The 18,230-nt window shown below is 32.7% G+C and overlaps 1 protein-coding gene across 1 annotated transcript; it reads right to left on the reverse strand.

The window, feature by feature from the left end:
* Nucleotides 1–11,760: 11,760 nt before the first annotated feature.
* On the reverse strand, nucleotides 11,761–16,333 carry LOC133329529 (phospholipase B1, membrane-associated-like). Its single transcript, XM_061538005.1, has 5 exons — nucleotides 16,280–16,333; nucleotides 15,861–16,201; nucleotides 15,346–15,799; nucleotides 13,304–13,430; nucleotides 11,761–11,909 (listed from the first exon to the last, which is right to left on the reverse strand). Exons 1-5 carry the CDS (start codon nucleotides 16,331–16,333, stop codon nucleotides 11,761–11,763), a joined length of 1,125 nt encoding a protein of 374 aa, XP_061393989.1.
* Nucleotides 16,334–18,230: the final 1,897 nt, after the last annotated feature.

The following is an 18,230-nucleotide window of genomic DNA, read 5'->3' on the forward strand; positions in this document are numbered from 1 at the left end:
ACACGCCTATTTTTGACCTGAAAAACTAACGTAGAATATTATGATATCGTTCTTATCATACTAACTACTCTCTATTAACAATTTAGCTAATAAAAACTTTGCTGAATCGCTGAAAATTAAAATTCACCCACGAAAAATTTAGCTGAATTTATCAAATAGACCCCCGAATATATTTCTAGCAATAGTAGTTGGTCTAAAACATTAATTCCACTAATTGATACCCAGCTGAATTGCATAAAATTACAATTCAGCTGTGAAAAATTTAGCTGAATTGCAGTATAAGCCGTAGTTATGCATTATAACAATGTTCGATTGCAGAAACTTCTATCAAACACGAATTCAGCTACAAATAACTTTGATAAATTTAATAAAACTACAATTCAGCTATGACAAATTTAGCTGAATTGTTTCAAAAGACCCCAGAACAATCGTGCATCAATGCTAGTTGCTCTAAAACACCAATTTCACTAATTGAAACCCAGCTGAATTGCATACAATTACAATTCAAGATTTAGCTGAATTGCTCTAAAACACCAAAAATTGCAGCTATGCTAACTGCTCTAGTACACCAATTCCACTAATTGACACCTTGCTGAATTACAAACAAATACAATTCAGCTGTGAAAAAGTTAGCCGAATTGCAGTATTAGCCGTAGTTATGCATTATAACCATGTTCAATTGCAGAAACTCCTATCAAACACTAATTCGCCTACTAATAACTTTTATACATTTAATAAAACTACAATTCAGCTATGACAAATTTAGCTGAATTGTTTCAAAAGACCCCAGAACAATCGTGCAGCAATGCTACTTGCTCTAGTACACCAATTCCACTAATTGAAACCTTGCTGAATTGCATACGATTATAATTCTGCTATGAAAAAGTTAGCTGAATTGCAGTATTAGTCGTAGTTGTTCATTATAACGAAGCTGGATTGCCGTAACACTTATCAAACACCAATTCAAATAAATAAATAAATAAATAAAATAAATTTAATAAAACTACAATTCATATATAACAAATTTAGCTGAATTGTTTCAATAAACTACAGAATATACTTCTAGTGTTACTAGTTGCTCTAAAACACAAATTTGACTAATTGAAACTCAGCTGAATTGCATAAAATTACAATTCAGCTGTGAAAAAGTTAGCTGAATTGCAGTTTTAGGCTCAGTTATGCATTATAACGATGCTGGATTGCCGTAACACTTATCAAACACCAATTCAGCTACTAATAACTTTGATAAATTTAATAAAACTACAATTCAGCTATAATAAAATTTAGCTGAATTGTTTCAATAGACCCCAAAACATTCTTTCAGCTATGCTAATTGCTCTAGTACACCAATTCCACTAATTGAAACCTTGCTGAATTGCATACAATTGCAATTCAGCTAAGAAAAAGTTTGCTGAATTGCATTGTCGAGTATCGCAAAGCAAAAAAATTATTGTAAGGAAACATATGTAATTTTTTTTAAAATATTTTTTCAAGAGTTGCCATATCACTTTGGTTTATGATTTTATTTTATTTCTTTTTTTCATACTTTTTTTAAGAAACTTACTTTTATTTTAGATTTTTTAATACACAAATATTTTTTTTATATTATTTTTTAATTTATTTAATTTTTTATTATAGCACTATTTTTATTAATAATTTTTTTTCAAAATTTTGTCGTATAATCTCTCTTTATTTTTTTTTAAATTCTTTTCTTTTTGTTTTAATTTTTTGTTGCACAAAAAAACACGTCCTTCGCCACCCAACGACCGAACACTAACTACTGCAATGCCATAGAATCCAAACCAAACCGATATTCCGATCCGATCCCAAAAACGAAAAACGATGCCGCTGCTTGAAAGAAGAAGAAGAACACTGGAAAATATATTCTGAATGTGATTATTTTTATAGATCTCAACATTTATTCTATACACTCACTCACAGGCACACTCGTGCGCACACACACACATATGCAGCCGCTTGGACACATAATTTGTCGGTTCTTTGTGACGGAGTAGTGCCGGTAGTTATGCTGACCACCGCACCACCACCACACTTGTCTGCTTTTGATTTTGGTGATTTTATTATTATGTGTTGTTGTTCGTATTCTTCAATCTATAAATGTGACGTGACTGAGCGATTCCGTTTGGGGACGCACACCTCTTTCTTAATTTAGCAGCAAAGCAAAAAAAAGTGAAAAACCCGACGAACATCACTGTTAAGTAGCCAAAGTAGAAGAAGACGAAGAAAAAAAACTATACCGCGAACGTTAAATGCTTATCAATTTCAATAAAAAATTTGCCAGAACCGAACAATGTAGCTGTCATCTAATGGCGTTATCAGTGATCAACAGGTAATAAGGGAGGCAGGGTGATGATATTGGGAAAAACAGACCAAAAAATTGCATTAATGTCCAAAATGTTTAGAGGAGTTTTTAATGGTTTATATTATAGCTAGAAAAATATTTTCTTAGAAGACTCATAGTGAAATTTGATGTAGAATATATTCTTCATTGATATCTACCCCAAGGGAGAATTTTGGTCAATTTGAAAGTAATACCAATATGACCAAAAAACCTTAATACCAAATTGTTAGTGGAATTTTAATGATTAAGTTTTAGAGCTACAAACTTCTTTTGTTAGAAGACCTTTAGTGAAATTCGATGCAGAATATATTCTTCATTGACATAAAATTCAAAAAGTGGCAAATTAAGGGAGAATTTTGGTCAATTTGAAAGTAATACCAAAATGACCCAAAAAATGCCCCAAAATGTTTAGAGGTTTTTTAAATGGTTTACATTATAGATAGAAAAATATTTTCTTAGAAGACTCATAGTGAAATTTGCTATAGAATATTTCTTTCATTGATATCTAACTCAAAAAGTGGCACATTAAGGGAGAAAATTTACTGAATTTGAAATTAATACCAAAATGACCAAAAAACCTAAATACCCAAATTCTTAGTGACATTTTAATGATTAAATTTTAGAGTTACAAACTTCTTTTGTTAGAAGATATATAGTGAAATTCGCTGCAGAATATATTCTTCATTGACATAAAGGCCAACAAGTGACAACTTAAGGCAGAATTTTGGTCAATTTGAAAGTAATACCAAAATGACCAAAAAAAATTCCCTCAATGCCCAAAAGGTTTAGAGGAGTTTTTAATGGTTCACATTATAGCTAGAAAAATATTTTCTTTGAAGACTCATAGTGAAATTTGCTATAGAATATTTCCTTCATTGATATCTATCTCAAAAAGTGACATATTAAGGGAGAAAAATTGCTGAATTTGAAATTAATACCAAAATGACCAAAAAACCTAAATACCCAAATTCTTAGTGACATTTTAATGATTAAATTTTAGAGCTAAAAAACTTCTTTTGTTAGAAGTTCTATAGTGAAATTCGATGCAGAATATATTCTTCATTGACATAAAATCCAAAAAGTGACATATTAAGGGAGAATTTTCGTCAATTTGAAAGTAATACAAAAATGACCCAAAAAATGGTCTAAATGCCCAAAATGTTTAAAGGTATTTTACTTTTTTGTATTATAGTAAGAAAAATATTTTCTTAGAAGACTCATAATAAAATTTGATATAGAATATTTCTTTCATTGATATATACCTCAAAAAGTGACATATTAAGAGAGAATTTTGCTGAATTTGAAATTAATACCAAAATGACCAATAAAGCTAAATACCCAAATTGTTAGTGGAATTTTAATGATTATATATTTGAGCTACAAACTTCTTTTGTTAGAAGACCTGTAGTGAAATTCATGCAGATTATATTCTTCATTGACATAAACGCCAAAAAGTTACAAATTAAGGGAGAATTTTGGTCAATTTGAAAGTAATACCAAAATGACCCCAAAAAATGCCCTTAATGCCCAAAATGTTTAGAGTTTTTTTAATGGTTTATATTATAGTAAGAAAAATATTATCTGAGAAGACTCATAGTAAAATTTGCTATAGAATATTTCCTTCACTGACAGCTACCTCAAACAGTGACATTTTAAGGGAGAAAATTTGCTGAATATGAAATTAATACCAAAATGACCAAAAACCTAAATACCCAAATTCTTCGTGACATTTAATGATTATATATTAGAGCTATAAACTTCTTTTGTTAGAAGACCTATAGTGAAATTCGATGTAGAATATATTCTTCATTGACATAAATGCCAAAAAGTGACATATTAAGGGAGAATTTTGGTCAATTTGAAAGTAATACCAAAATGACCCAAAAAATGGCCTAAATGCCCAAAATGTTTAGAGGACTTTTTAATGGTTTATATTATAGCTAGAAAAATATTTTCTTAGAAGACTCATAGTGAAATTTGCTATAGAATATTTCTTTCATTGATATCTAACTCAAAAAGTGGCACATTAAGGGAGAAATTTTGCTGAATTTGAAATTAATACCAAAATGACCAAATAAGCTAAATACCCAAATTGTTAGTGGAATTTTAATGATTGAATTTTAGAGTTACAAACTTCTTTTGTTAGAAGACCTATAGTGGATTTCGATGTAGAATATATTCTTCATTGACAACAAGCTCAAAAATTGAAATGTTAAGGGAGAAACCCGGGTTAATTTGGATATAATACTAAAATGACCCAAAAATGTCAATTAAATACCCATAATATAGATGGCATTTTAGTGCAGTATTTTATAGAGCTACAACTTTCTTTTGTTCGAAAACTCAGAGTGAAATTTAGTGTAGAACATTTCCTTCATTGAAATCCAGCCCAAAAAGTGGCATATTGATGGAAAATTTGGGTTAATTTGAAAGTATACCCAAAATGACCCAAAAAATTCCCCTAAATGCCCATAATGTAGGTAAGATTTTAAAGATATATGTAGAGCTATAAACTTCTTTTGTGAGAAGACTCATAGTGAATTTTGATGTAGAATATTTTTTCCATTAACATGAACATCGAAAAGTGACATATTAGCGTAAAATTTTGGTCAATTAAAAAAAATACCAAAATGACCCAACAATTCCCTAAATACCCAAAATGTCAGTGTGTTTTCTAGTTTATGTATTATAGCTACAAACTTCTTTTTTTAAAAGACTTATAGTGAAATTGGATGTAGAATATTTTATACCTTGACATCGAACCGTAAAAATTATAAATTAGGGGAGAAATTTGGCCAATTTTACAAAAACCCCAAAATAGACCAAAAAATTTAGATATTTCAAATTTTTAGTGTTATTTTAATGATGTTGTTAAGTTAAATTGGATGTTGAATAATTTTTCCATTGGCATCAACATCGAAAAGTGACATATTATTGTAAAATTTTGGCCAATTTGAAAAAAATACCAAAATGACCCAAAAATTCCCTTTAATACCCAAAATGTCAGTATGTTTTGTAGGTTATGTATTATAGCTTCAAACTTCTTTTGTTAGGAGACTTATAGTCAAATTTGATGTAGAATATATTGTACCTTGGCTTCGAACCGTAAAAATTACAAATTTGGGGAGAAATTTGACCAATTTTACAAAAACCCCAAATCGGACTAAATTTTTTTTTAAATGCCCAATTTCTGGTTATTTAGTTATTAAAAATTAAACATTATTGATAAAGAATATTTTTACGTAATCCACGCCTTATGGAAACCCTGGAAAAAATCCCACCCCCATCCTCCTTCTAGCCACCCTCGTCACATTTCTTCTGTCCAGACAAAAATTAAATTAAAGTGACAACTACAGTAGTGACACTAACAAATCGTTGCTGGTTGTTCAGTTCAAATTCATGTATGGCAATTAATTAAATATTTCAACGCCGTTCCAGTGCGCGCACACACATTGTTCTGACTGGTGGCTAGTTGGCGGTTTGGCTGGCTGGCAGTCAGTCTTATTTAATATTTATAACTGTTTGCATAAATGTCTGTTAACTGTGACGTCGTATGTTTTAATTTTTTGTTGTGCGGACGATTTTGTATTTTGTATTTTTTTTTTGTCTCCTTTTATTTGTTTTTTATTTATTTATTTGCTTCTGGATTACTCAGTAGTGACACTTTTTATATACAATTTTATGTCACACATATAAAATAACTGCCTCAAAGTGATAAAAAAATAAACATGTATAGAAACAAAAGAATTATAAACAAATAAATCTGTTTTAATATACAAAAATAAAATTAACAACAATTAAAAATTGTTTTAATACCGAATTTAATTGCAGAGAATTTTTATAACATCGTTTTGCTTTTATTTTTAGATACCGGAACATTTTTTTTTTCAATCATAAAAGTGAGATAGCTAATATTTTTTTAATGGAGGAAAGTGTAACAAAAAAAAATAAAATTTTTGGTCCATTTTGGGGATTTTTTGTAATTTGCCAAATTTCTCCTATAATTTGTAATTTTTACGGTTCGATGTTAAGGTAGAAAATATTCTACATCAAATTTCACTATAAGTCTCCTAACAAAAGAAGTTTGTAGCTATAATACATAACCTAGAAAACACACTGACATTTTGTATATTAAGGGAATTTATTGGGTCATTTTGGTATTTTTTTCAAATTGACCAAAATTTTACACTAATATGTCACTTTTCGAGGTTGATGTCAATTGAAAAAATATTCTACATCAAATTTCACTATGAGTCTTCTTACAAAATAATTTCCTAGCTATAATATATATCATTAAAATAACACTAAAAATTGGAATTACTAAATTTTTTGGTGCATTTTGGGGTTTTTGTAAAATTTGCCAAATTTCTCCCCAAATTTGTAATTTTTTCGGTTCGATGTCGAGGTACAAAATATTCTAAATTCAATTTCACTATAAGTCTCCTAACAAAAGAAGTTTGTAGCTATAATACATAACCTAGAAAACACACTGACATTTTTGGGTATTAAGGGAATTTTTGGGTCATTTTGGTATTTTTTTCAAATTGACCAAAATTTTACACTTATATGTCACTTTTCGATTTTGATGTCAATGGAGGAAATATTCTACATCAAATTTCACTATGATCCTTCTTACAAACGAATTTCCTAGCTATAATAAAAATCATTAAAATAACACTAAAAATTTGGATTTTCTAAATTTTTGGTCAATTTCGGGGATTTTTTATAATTTGCCAAATTTCTCCCCAAATTTGTAATTTTTTCGATTCGATGTCAAGGTATAACATCTTCTACATTCAATTTCACTATAAGTCTTTTAACAAAAGAAGTTTGTAGCTATAATACATAACCTAGAAAACACACTGACATTTTGGGTATTAAAGGGAATTTTTGGGTCATTTTGGTATTTTTTTCAAATTGACCAAAATTTTACGCTAATATGTCACTTTTCGATGTTGATGTCAATGGAAAATTTTTTCTACGTCAAATTTCATCACTAGTCTTCTAACAAAATAAGTTTATAGCTCTAATAATATATCTTTAAAATCTTACCATCATTATGGGCATATAGGGGAATTTTATGGGTCAATTTGGGTATACTTTCAAATCGACCAAAATTCTCCCACAATATGTAACTTTTTGGGCTGGATGTCAATGAAGAAACTATTCTACATTAAATTTCACTATGAGTCTTCAAATAAAATATCTCTATATATTTTGGGCATTAAGGGAATTTTGTTTTGGCCCATTTTGTGTATACTTACAAATTGACCAAAATTCTCCCTTAATATGTCACTTTTTGGGCTCGATTTAAATGATGGAAATATTCTACATCAAATTCCACTATGAGTTTTCTAACAAAAGAAATTTATAGCTCTATAATATACTGCATTAAAATGTCATCTACAATATGGGTATTTAATTGGCATTTTTGGGCCATTTTAGTATTATTTCCAATTTGAACCGGGTTTCTTCCTTAACATGCCATTTTTTGAGCTTGATGTTAATGAAGAATATATTCTACATCGAATTTCACTATAGATCTTCTAACAAAAGAAGTTTGTAGCTCTAATATATAACCATTAAAATGTCACTAATAATTTGGGTATTTTCCTTTTTTGGTAATTTTGGTATTACTTTCAAATTCACCAAAATTCTCCCTCAATATGTCACTTTTTGAGGTAAATGTAAATGAAGGAAATATTCTACATCAAATTTCACTATGAGTCCTCAAAGAATATATTTTTCTAGCCATGATATAAACCATTAAAAAACCCTCTAAACATTTTAGGCATTAAGAGCATTTTTTGGGTCATTTTTGTATTACTTTCAAATTGACCAAAATTCACCCTTAATTTGTCACTTTTTGAATTTGATGTCAATGAAGAATATATTCTACATCGAATTTCACTATAGGTCTTCTAACAAAAGAAGTTTGTAGCTCTAATATTTAATCATTAAAATTCCACTAACAATTTGGTTATTTAGCTTTTTTGGTCATTTTGGTATTTCTTTTAAGTTAATCAAAATTCTCCCTTAATATGTCACTTTTTGAGGTAGGTATTAATGAAAGAAATATTCTTTAGTAAATTTCACTGTGAGTCTTCTAAGAAACATTTTTTCTAGCTATAATATAAACCATTAAAATACCTCTAAACATTTTGGATATTTTATACCCCGTTTTTTGGGGGATTTTGCTTTTGTTTCCCCACTTTTACCCAAATCTCCCTTAAATGTCATTTTAATGACATGACAAATATTTTACAATAAATTTTACAAAATGTCAACAAATTGTTGTATAATTTTCCACGCCTTTTGTATTATTTATTTATAGAAAAAAAAAAAAACAAAAGAAAACAAAAATAATGTTAACAACATTCATGACGTCGTTTTTACACGGTATGACATGACAAGCATGCAAGCATCAGCTGTTATGACGTTGTTTACATTAAACCGGTTTGTTTATGAATCAGTAGTAGTGTTATGGTGAGAAACTATCAGGTAGCCTTTTATTTTGTTGTTGGCCATGCACTTGAAAATGAAGCGTGACAGCAACTGAAAAAAAACAAAAATAACTAAAATATTTCATACTGATGATAATGCATGTCAACCGGGTCCATATGATGTGTTGGGGATTTTTGGCAGGGGAAAAAGGAGGGAGCAGGCATTATTATGAAATAAATTGGTTTTGAAATAATATTACTTACGAGATTAATATAATTTACTACCACAAAAAATAAACGATAAATAAAAGTGGAAGTTAAAAAGTGAGTGACATGTCTAATTGGTTTTAATGGGTTCACATTAAATAAAAATTAAATATATTATGTTTATATGTATATGTAATTTATTTTATTCTTAAATTGAAGTGTATGAAAAAAAACTTCGATAAATCTTTTTTTAAGAGCCAGTAGATTTTTTACTTCATTTCCTCCACGAGTCGTGTTTAATTCGATTTTTGCAAATATCATTCTTCCGCTAATTGAAACTATTAGAGTTTCAATTTTTTTTTGGTTGCAATCAACAATGGTGTGTATTGTTTGTACGATTTTCATATAAATAAATGATGGATGAGTTTGTTTGCCATGTCTCTGGTTCATCTTTAAGTCAATTATTTTTTTTTGGTGGTGTTTAATTGTGGATTTTGGATGTTTTCAGAACAAAGTTCGCAAATCTTTAGTTTCAGTTTTCGTTACGTGATCTTTGGATTGTTTTTTTTGATTTTTGGGTACGTTGAACTTTTTGGCCGAATCGGAAATCAATTTTTTATTTTGAATTGTTTTGGAATGTATATATCTAATTATGCTAATACATGGTAATCAAAAGACTAGTAATAAAAATAAAAAAATACTCACAAGATTTATACAATTCTTAGGAAATTTTTGAAATATTACGTTTTTTTTTTTTAAATAAATAGTATATAAAAATAAGAGTTTAAATTTTAAGGGACTTTGTGGGGGAAATTTTGGTAGTAGTTTCAAATTGAGCAAATTTCACCCTTTATTTGACACATATTGGAATAGATGTCAAGGGACATAATATTCTACATAAAATTTCAGTAAAAGTTTTCTACAAAACTAATTTTCTATCTCTTCTGCATTTTATTAAAAATCTCACTAACAATTTGGGTATTAATAGGCATTTTTGGTCATTTTGGTATTAGTTTCAAATTGATCAAAATTTTCCCTTAATATGCCACTTTTTGGGCTCGATGCCAATAAAGGAAATATTCTGCATTAAATTTCACTGCGGGTCTTCTAGGAAACGAATTTTTTAGATAATATATTTACCCTAAAAATAGTACCAACAATGTGGACATTTAAAGGGGATTTTTTGGGTCATTTTGGGTATGCTTTCAAATTGACCAAAATTATCCCTTAATACGCCCAATTTTGGGCTCGATGTCAGTGGAAAAAATATTCTACATCAAATTTCACTATGGGTCTTCTAGGAAACGAATTTGCTAGCTATTATATATATCCTTAAAATTGTACCAACAATGTGGGCATTTAAGGATATTTTTTGGGTCATTTTGGTATTATTTTCAAATTGACCAAAATTTACCCTTAATATGCCACTTTTTGGGCTCGATGTCAATGGAGAAAATATTCTACATCAAATTTCACTAAGAGTCTCCTAAGAAAAGAATATTCTAGCTATTATATATACCCTTAAAATTGTACCAATAATGTGGACAGCATTTAAGGGGATTTTTTGGGTCATTTTTGGTATAGTTTCAAATTACCAAAATTCTCCCACAATATGTCACTATTTGGTCTAGATGTCAATGGGGAAAATATTCCTCATAAAATTTCACTAAGAGTCCTCCCGGAAAATAATTTTCTAGCTATTCCACATTTTATTAAAATTTCACTAACAAATTGGGTATTAAAGGGCATTTTTGGGTACTTTTTGGTATTTTTTAAAATTAAACAAAATTCTTCCACAATATGTAACTTTCGGGCTAGATGTCTATGAAAAAAACATTCTACGTCAAATTTCACTATGAGTTTCCTAACAAAAGAAGTTTGTAGCTCTAATATATAATCATTAAAATCTCATTAGTAACTTGGGCATTTAGAGGAATTTGTTTCGGTCATTTTGGGTATACTTTCAAATCGACCAAAGTTTTCCCTTAATATGCCATTTTTTGGGCTCGATGTCAGTGGAAAAAATATTCTACATTAAATTTCACTATAAGTCTTCTAACAAAAGAAGCTTGTAGCTCTAATATATAACCATTAAAATCTCATTAGTATCTTGGGCATTTAGGGAAGTTTTTTGGGCCATTTTGGGTATACTTTGAATTCGACCAAATTTCTCCCTTAATATACCACTTTTTTGGGCTCGATGACAATGAAGAAAATATTCTACATTAAATTTCACAATGAGTCTTTTAACAAAAGAAGTTTGTAGCTTTAACATATAACCATTAAAATCTCACTAACATTAGGAGCATCAAGGGGGAATTTTTTGATTCATTTTGGTATTTTTTAATTTAAAACAAAATTCTCTCACAATATGTCACTTTTTGGGGCTGGATGCCATTTTGTTCGATTTATTTAATGTTTAGAGTATATACCTTCTAAATAAAATCTATTTATAAAGCAAGCAATTACATCCTAACTGTTTAGATTAGTATTGAACTGATAGACTTAACTAAACAGCTGACTGACATAGTCAGCTGTTATTTGTTTACATGCATTTCCAATTGTCATAATAATAAGATTTTCTATGGTAAATCGAGCAGCGCGTTTTAGCAAATGTGCTTTTAGAAATTGTTGTATTTTAGCCTTTAAGAAAATTAGAAAGAAATCAACTTATTTTATTTCTCATTCCGTTTCTCTTTGAAAACTCTTCATTATATCACAGTCTATTTATTATATGGTGTTTTGAAATTAAATCTTAAAATCATTACGACTATTAACCCGTGTTATTATATAGGGATGCTCTTCCGTCGGGCATAGAAAATTCTCATAAATATTCTTACGAAATGTACGCTTTTCTTCGGGCATTTCAAAGAGATTATTCCAATATGAATGGGCACCTATTATAAAAGGAAATAATAAGTAAACGAAATTAAATTAGTAAAACATTAAATGAAAAAGAACAGAAAACAAAAATATATTTTATGGGCATATTCGACCAACTAAATTATTCAATTCATTTATTTTGGTCGAAAAATAATAATATATTTTGACAGTAAACAATAATATCAGCCGATAGTCCCGAACAGCTTATCTGCCTTTAAAATGACAATTAATATATTTTGATTGAACAATAATAATGTATTTTGACAGCAAACAAGAATACCAGCTGATGGTCCTGAACAGCTGATCTGCCTTTAAAAACCTACACTTCATTAAACGCACTTTATCGCTTTTTGATTTAGGTTAATAGTCTATGCGCGCTTTAATGCTCTATACATCGAGAAGAACTTACGAAATACAAATTAAATCTACTGGATTTATATGTAGGATTAAAAGAACGTTTAGACTATGGCTTCTAAAATTATAAACATTTCACAGTCAGCTGTTATTTTACTTCGGTGCAGGCTCATCCTCCTGTAGAGGTGAAGATGGAAACCTGGTGACAGATACAGATAGCGCGCTGAGGATCTGGAAGGATAATTTTGCAAAGCTTCTGGTATTAAAGAGTGGCGGTATAGAGTGTATATAAGAGGTGACGGTATAGAGCGTACATCACCTAACCAAGATGAGTTCAGAGAAGCAATTAATCGGCTGAAGAAAAATAAAGCAGCAGGTGACGATGAATTACCAGCCGAACTATTCAAGACGGGTGGTCAGATGCTGGTCTGGAGCCTGCACCAGCTCATTTGAACAATTTGGGTAGAGGAATGCATGCCCAATGCGCAAAAGGAAAGACAGGACGATATATGCAAACTATAGATTCCTGCAAAATTAATACGGGTATGCAGAATAATTTTAAGTGGCACAATATCAGCAGTTAAAGTCGGAAAGGTCCTCTAGGAGCCCTTTAATACCGAACGAGGATTCAGACAAGGTGACAGTTTGTCGTGGGACCTGTTTATCATCCTGAAAAGGTCATACGAGATGCAAATGTAAACAGAAAATGTACTCTGTACTCTGTTTGTCACCGACATCGACATAATGGTCCGAACATTGCGAGCGGCAACAGCCACCTTTGATTGAATTGAGAAGGAGTCTGCCAAAGTGGAACTGGCGAGAAGACCAAGCTGATTATATCAACGCGCAAGTGGTCCAGTAGACTCGGACCAACTGTGGAACTTGAAAAATACAACTTGAATACAGTTAGTGAACGATTTTATAGCCAAGTGAAAGGGGAAGGAAAGATCAAGTAGAAGACAACATCTCGGAAAATGGTCTTTCAAATTGGATGAGATGCGCCCAAGATCGACGCGCTTTTTATTGAAATTATGAAAAAAAAAATGGAACTTACTTGCCGCCTGGGCCTTTTGGCTGATGTGAAAACAATCCTCTGACGTATAGGTGGTATCAGCATTGCCGTTCGCCAAGGTTGGCAACCTATATTGATTTGTATAATGTTCAATATTGATGGTGAAGGTCTGGAATAAAAAAAGAATTTTTTTTATTCTTCAAGGCATTTTAATAAGGTCCACTCAAGATCAATTAATAAGGTCACACAGTTAGCGAAAGTCAGATGTTTTAAAAAATCGAACCGAACCAACTGCAATTAGGTATAACACTCTACTAACTAATATTGACACGTTAGCAGGAGATATTGATCGACTAGATACGACTGTGGTACAGGCACTATATAGAAACGTTGGTGAAGGACGCACCCGATGAAGTGAAATACGATCGGGATCGCTGGGTGGAGATATTGGAGAAGAAATCCAATATGGCAGGAGGGTTTATGCCAGCCCAAGAGCAAATTGGCAGCCTTCAATCGGTAAAACTCAGCACTGCGAAGTTTGTGTCCAAGATGTTTAAGGAATGCTATGAGGAAGCATTGGAGGAGAAAAGTCGTGACATGGCTGAGTTACGGGCAAGGAGCTATAAGTTACTCTAAAAATATCGGAAGACGTCAATGGTTGCCTAAAATGAAAGTTGCAGGAAAGTTGAACGCCTCGATTGGAATATCAAGTTCACAAATATTAAGTTCACAAAGCCCAGGCAGCAGCAAAATCGTGGGAAGAAAAGAAAAGGAAACTTTTGAAAGAACTGAATCTTTTTAAGAAGACCGGTCGATCAGCAGAGGCCGAAGCCGAAGACAAGCTGGCCAAGCAAGTGGTCGCCAATGCCTCAGTCATTATAGCAGCGAACCACACCTCGAAATCCTGTAGAGTATAGATAAAAAAGCTGTCTGTAGAATTGACACTTTCGAAGAAGGCACGAGAAATAGGAGAGGCGGAACGTAATAAGTTGGCCAGGTTTGAGGTCGCCAATGCCAGTAAGGAGCGGCAAGTGGTAAGTAATATTCCATTTGCGCAGATAAGAAAAGCCGGCGGACAATGGCGATTTTGGGCCGAAAAGCAGAAGCCGTTAAATATGGATATTCCTGCCAGGAAGATCAAACGGGTTTATATAAATCCTGGAAATGCGGCCGGGAAGTTGGAGCCTATGGACAAAGAAGAGCACTCAAAGGAAGATTTTTTCCCAATAAGAATTTAGAAGGAATTGTGCAGACAAAAGCAGAGGGTTTGGCCAATAAGGTGAACCCCTAGGGATAAAGGTTGTATGATAAAGAAGCCTGGAAATGCGGTCTGGAAGTTGAATGTGGAGGTCACGGTTGGTAAGCAGAAAAAGGTGAATGGCGTGGCCATTAAGACGAAGGCAATAGCCGAAGATTCTGAGCCGCCAAGAAGAAGTGGTTACACTGCCACTATGAAGAGGTTTGTGGATGTGCCGCCCCAGGAAAATTAAGATGCGGATCAAACGTACGGAGCACCTAATGGAAGATACAACCGGTGAAAAGCTGAAGAAGAGGATTGGCAATTGAATGTAGAAGGAATTGAGCAGACAAAAACAGAGGGTTTGGTCAATAAGGTGAACCCCAGGGATAAAGGTTGTATGATAAAGAAGCCTGGAAATGCGGTCTGGAAGTTGAAAGTGGTGGACACGGTGGGTAAGCAGAAAAATGTGAATGGCGTGGCCATTAAGATGAAGACAGCAGCCGAAGATTCAGAGCCGCGAAGAAAAAGTGGTTACACTGCCACTATGAAGAGGTTTGAGGATGTGCCACCCTGGAACATGAAGATGCGGATCAAACGTACGGAGCAGCTGAAGAAGAGGATTGCCAATTGTTCAGTCTTAAATAAGAAATGTGTCCAGCCTTAAATATGGTTCAGGATAAAAGAAGAAGCCAGCAGACAAAGGTGTAGGTGCCAATAGGAGAAGTTGGTTAGAGAGTCGGCGGTGGTACCTAGATGCGATCATGTAGCAGTTTCTTTATGATTAAATTCCTTTTTGGGTGACCTTATAAGTAGACCTTGATGTGCATTATCTCTATTTACTCACCTCTGTATTAAATTCCTCTCTCCGCGCCACTTCAATATCCCTTTGAGCCCATTTGTCCATAAATATACCCATAAATCGTTGATATTTTGCCGATTTTCCAAATATACAGGGGCACTCAAACGTCAACATTATTTGACATTGTGCGGGTATTTGTTTTTGTTTTGTCAAAAGTAAAAGATTCGGCGCTGGAGCAACATTTAACATTAATCGCGGTACATTATCACGTAAATAACGGTAGGTTTTCAACATATTCCTCTCATGATCATCAATGGCTTTCATGGGATCCGGCATGTAGCAGACCTCCGAACAATAATCGTTATTACCCACCATTAGGGTAAGCAATTTCCAATGATGTGTCATATTGACATCGGGATCGTTGAGTAGGCGTTTTACCAAGACCTTGGCCATATAGGGCATATCACGGGACATGGCGCCCAATTCGGCCACGTTGAATCTAGAGGAAAAGTAAGTTTTCGATTACAAAATGTGAAAACCAAATTTCTCTCTTCACTTACCTTGAATCCCTCTCGGCGGTAATGGCATCCCCTAGGGCATAACCATACAACTTCGGATTATATTCTTTGAGTAAATTTGGCAATGTCAAATATTCCCGCCACGTGCCTTGACCACCAATTGACCATGAAGCTCCACGATTTTCATGGACCAAATGCAGCAGATTTGTACCCAATATACCATTTCCGGCGGTCAAAGAATCACCCATAGCAGCAACAATATCAATATCTCCCGGTCTTAAACGGTGAACTGATTTTGGTGGCTCAGCGCTACGTTTTCCCGCACCATTGATGTCACAAAATTCGCTAGTGGTCTTGGCTAATTTATCCGTTAATTGGGTTCGCTATAGAACATAAAAAATAAGAAGATATTTTCGGTATATTTTGAAATTTTGTATAGCTAATAGATTCGGCATACGAACACCTTTCCTTCGTAGCAGATTTAAATTCGCCGCACTTTTACCACTTCGCCCCATGGTATTTAGAAGATTTAAACGGTATTGCCTAAAGTACAATCCCAGGGCTGTATCCAAAACGGTGCGTTGTGAATGGACTTCATTGCCGGTATATATTGTTAGGAGCAGAGGTAGGAGAATTTTCTTTGGGAGCATATCTGCTGCTTATAACTGAAATGAAAAATGAATAGGAATAAGGAAAAAGTCAATTCAGCTAACTTTGTCATCATAAAAGTTCAATTCAGCAAACATTTAGTATGAATAAAGTAATTTTTGCAAACGTATTCTCTAGGAAAAGTAAATTCAGCTAACGTTTTCCTTATAAAAATCCATTTCAGCAAGCATTTTCGATGGGAAAATGCAATTTTGCAAACATATTCCTTAGAAAAAAGTCAATTCAGCAAAAATGTTCCTTAAAACCAGTAAGGAAAGTAGTAAAGTCGGACGGGGCCGACTATATGATACCCTTCACCACTATGGGTATATTAAACAGGACTATTAACATGTAATTGGATGAAAAAAAGTAATATTTATCTAAATGTGAATCTACCTAGATCTATCCATAAAGTATGTTAATTGACTTCAAACAAATATAAATAAGTCCGTTGGGCTATGTCTGTACTTCTAGAAAACGCAACTACGTAATTGTATGCTCAATTTTGTGCGTTGTGCACAATTTGATGTCAATCTGACTAACATGAGGAGTCTGATGCCCAATTTACTTGAAATCGGTCGAAAATATATATGGAAGCTCTATCCAAATATTAAGCGATTTCAAACAAACTTGTCACAGGTTAGGTTATACTAATTTCAGAACGTTTTGTTTCTATTGGTTCCTTAGTACGTCAATTACTTAAAATCAATCTATAATAAAAGGGAGCTATATCTAAATCTGGACCGATTTTCACGAAACTTAGCATCATTTTAGGCTCAATTCAGTACGTTATGACAAATTTCGTGCAAATCGAAAGTTATATAGGGACTTTGGGGCACCATTTACATGAAATCGTACGAAACTATATGTGGGAGCTATATCTAAATCTGGGCCGATTTTCTCGAAACTTGGTAGACATCATTCTAGGCTCAATTCAGTGCGTTATGCCAAATTTCGTGCAAATCGAAAGTTATATAGGGACTTTGAGGCACCATTTACATGAAATCGGACGAAACTATATATGGGAGCTATATCTAAATCTGGACCGATTTTCTCCAAACTTGGCAGACATCACTCTAGGCTTAATTCAGTACGTTATGCCAAATTTCGTGCAAATCAAAATATATATAGGGACTTTGGGGCACCATTTACATGAAATCGTACGAAACTATATATGGGAGCTATATCTAAATCTGGACCGATTTTCTCGAAACTTGGTAGACATCATTCCAGGCTCAATTCAGTACGTTATGCCAAATTTCGTGCAAATCGAAAGTTATATAGGGACTTTGAGGCACCATTTACATGAAATCGGACGAAACTATATATGGGAGCTATATCTAAATTTGGACCGATTTTCTCCAAACTTGGCAGACATCACTCTAGGCTTAATTCAGTACGTTATGCCAAATTTCGTGCAAATCGAAAGTTATATAGGGACTTTGAGGCACCATTTACATGAAATCGGACGAAACTATATATGGGAGCTATATCTAAATCTGGACCGATTTTCTCCAAACTTGGCAGACATCACTCTAGGCTTGATTCAGTACGTTATGCCAAATTTCGTGCAAATCAAAAGATATATACGGACTTTGGGGCACCATTTACATGAAATCGTACGAAACTATATATGGGAGCTAAATCTAAATCTGGACCGATTTTCTCCAAACTTGGTAGACATCATTCTAAGCTCAATTCAGTACGTTATGCCAAATTTCGCGCAAATCGAAAGGTATATAGGGACTTTGGGGCACCTTTTAC

The sequence above is a fragment of the Musca vetustissima genome, unplaced genomic scaffold (genome assembly GCF_032173495.1).
Source record: "Musca vetustissima isolate MV318-11 ecotype Yass unplaced genomic scaffold, APGP_CSIRO_Mvet_v1 utg1268, whole genome shotgun sequence".
NCBI classification, from domain to species: Eukaryota; Metazoa; Arthropoda; class Insecta; order Diptera; family Muscidae; genus Musca; species Musca vetustissima.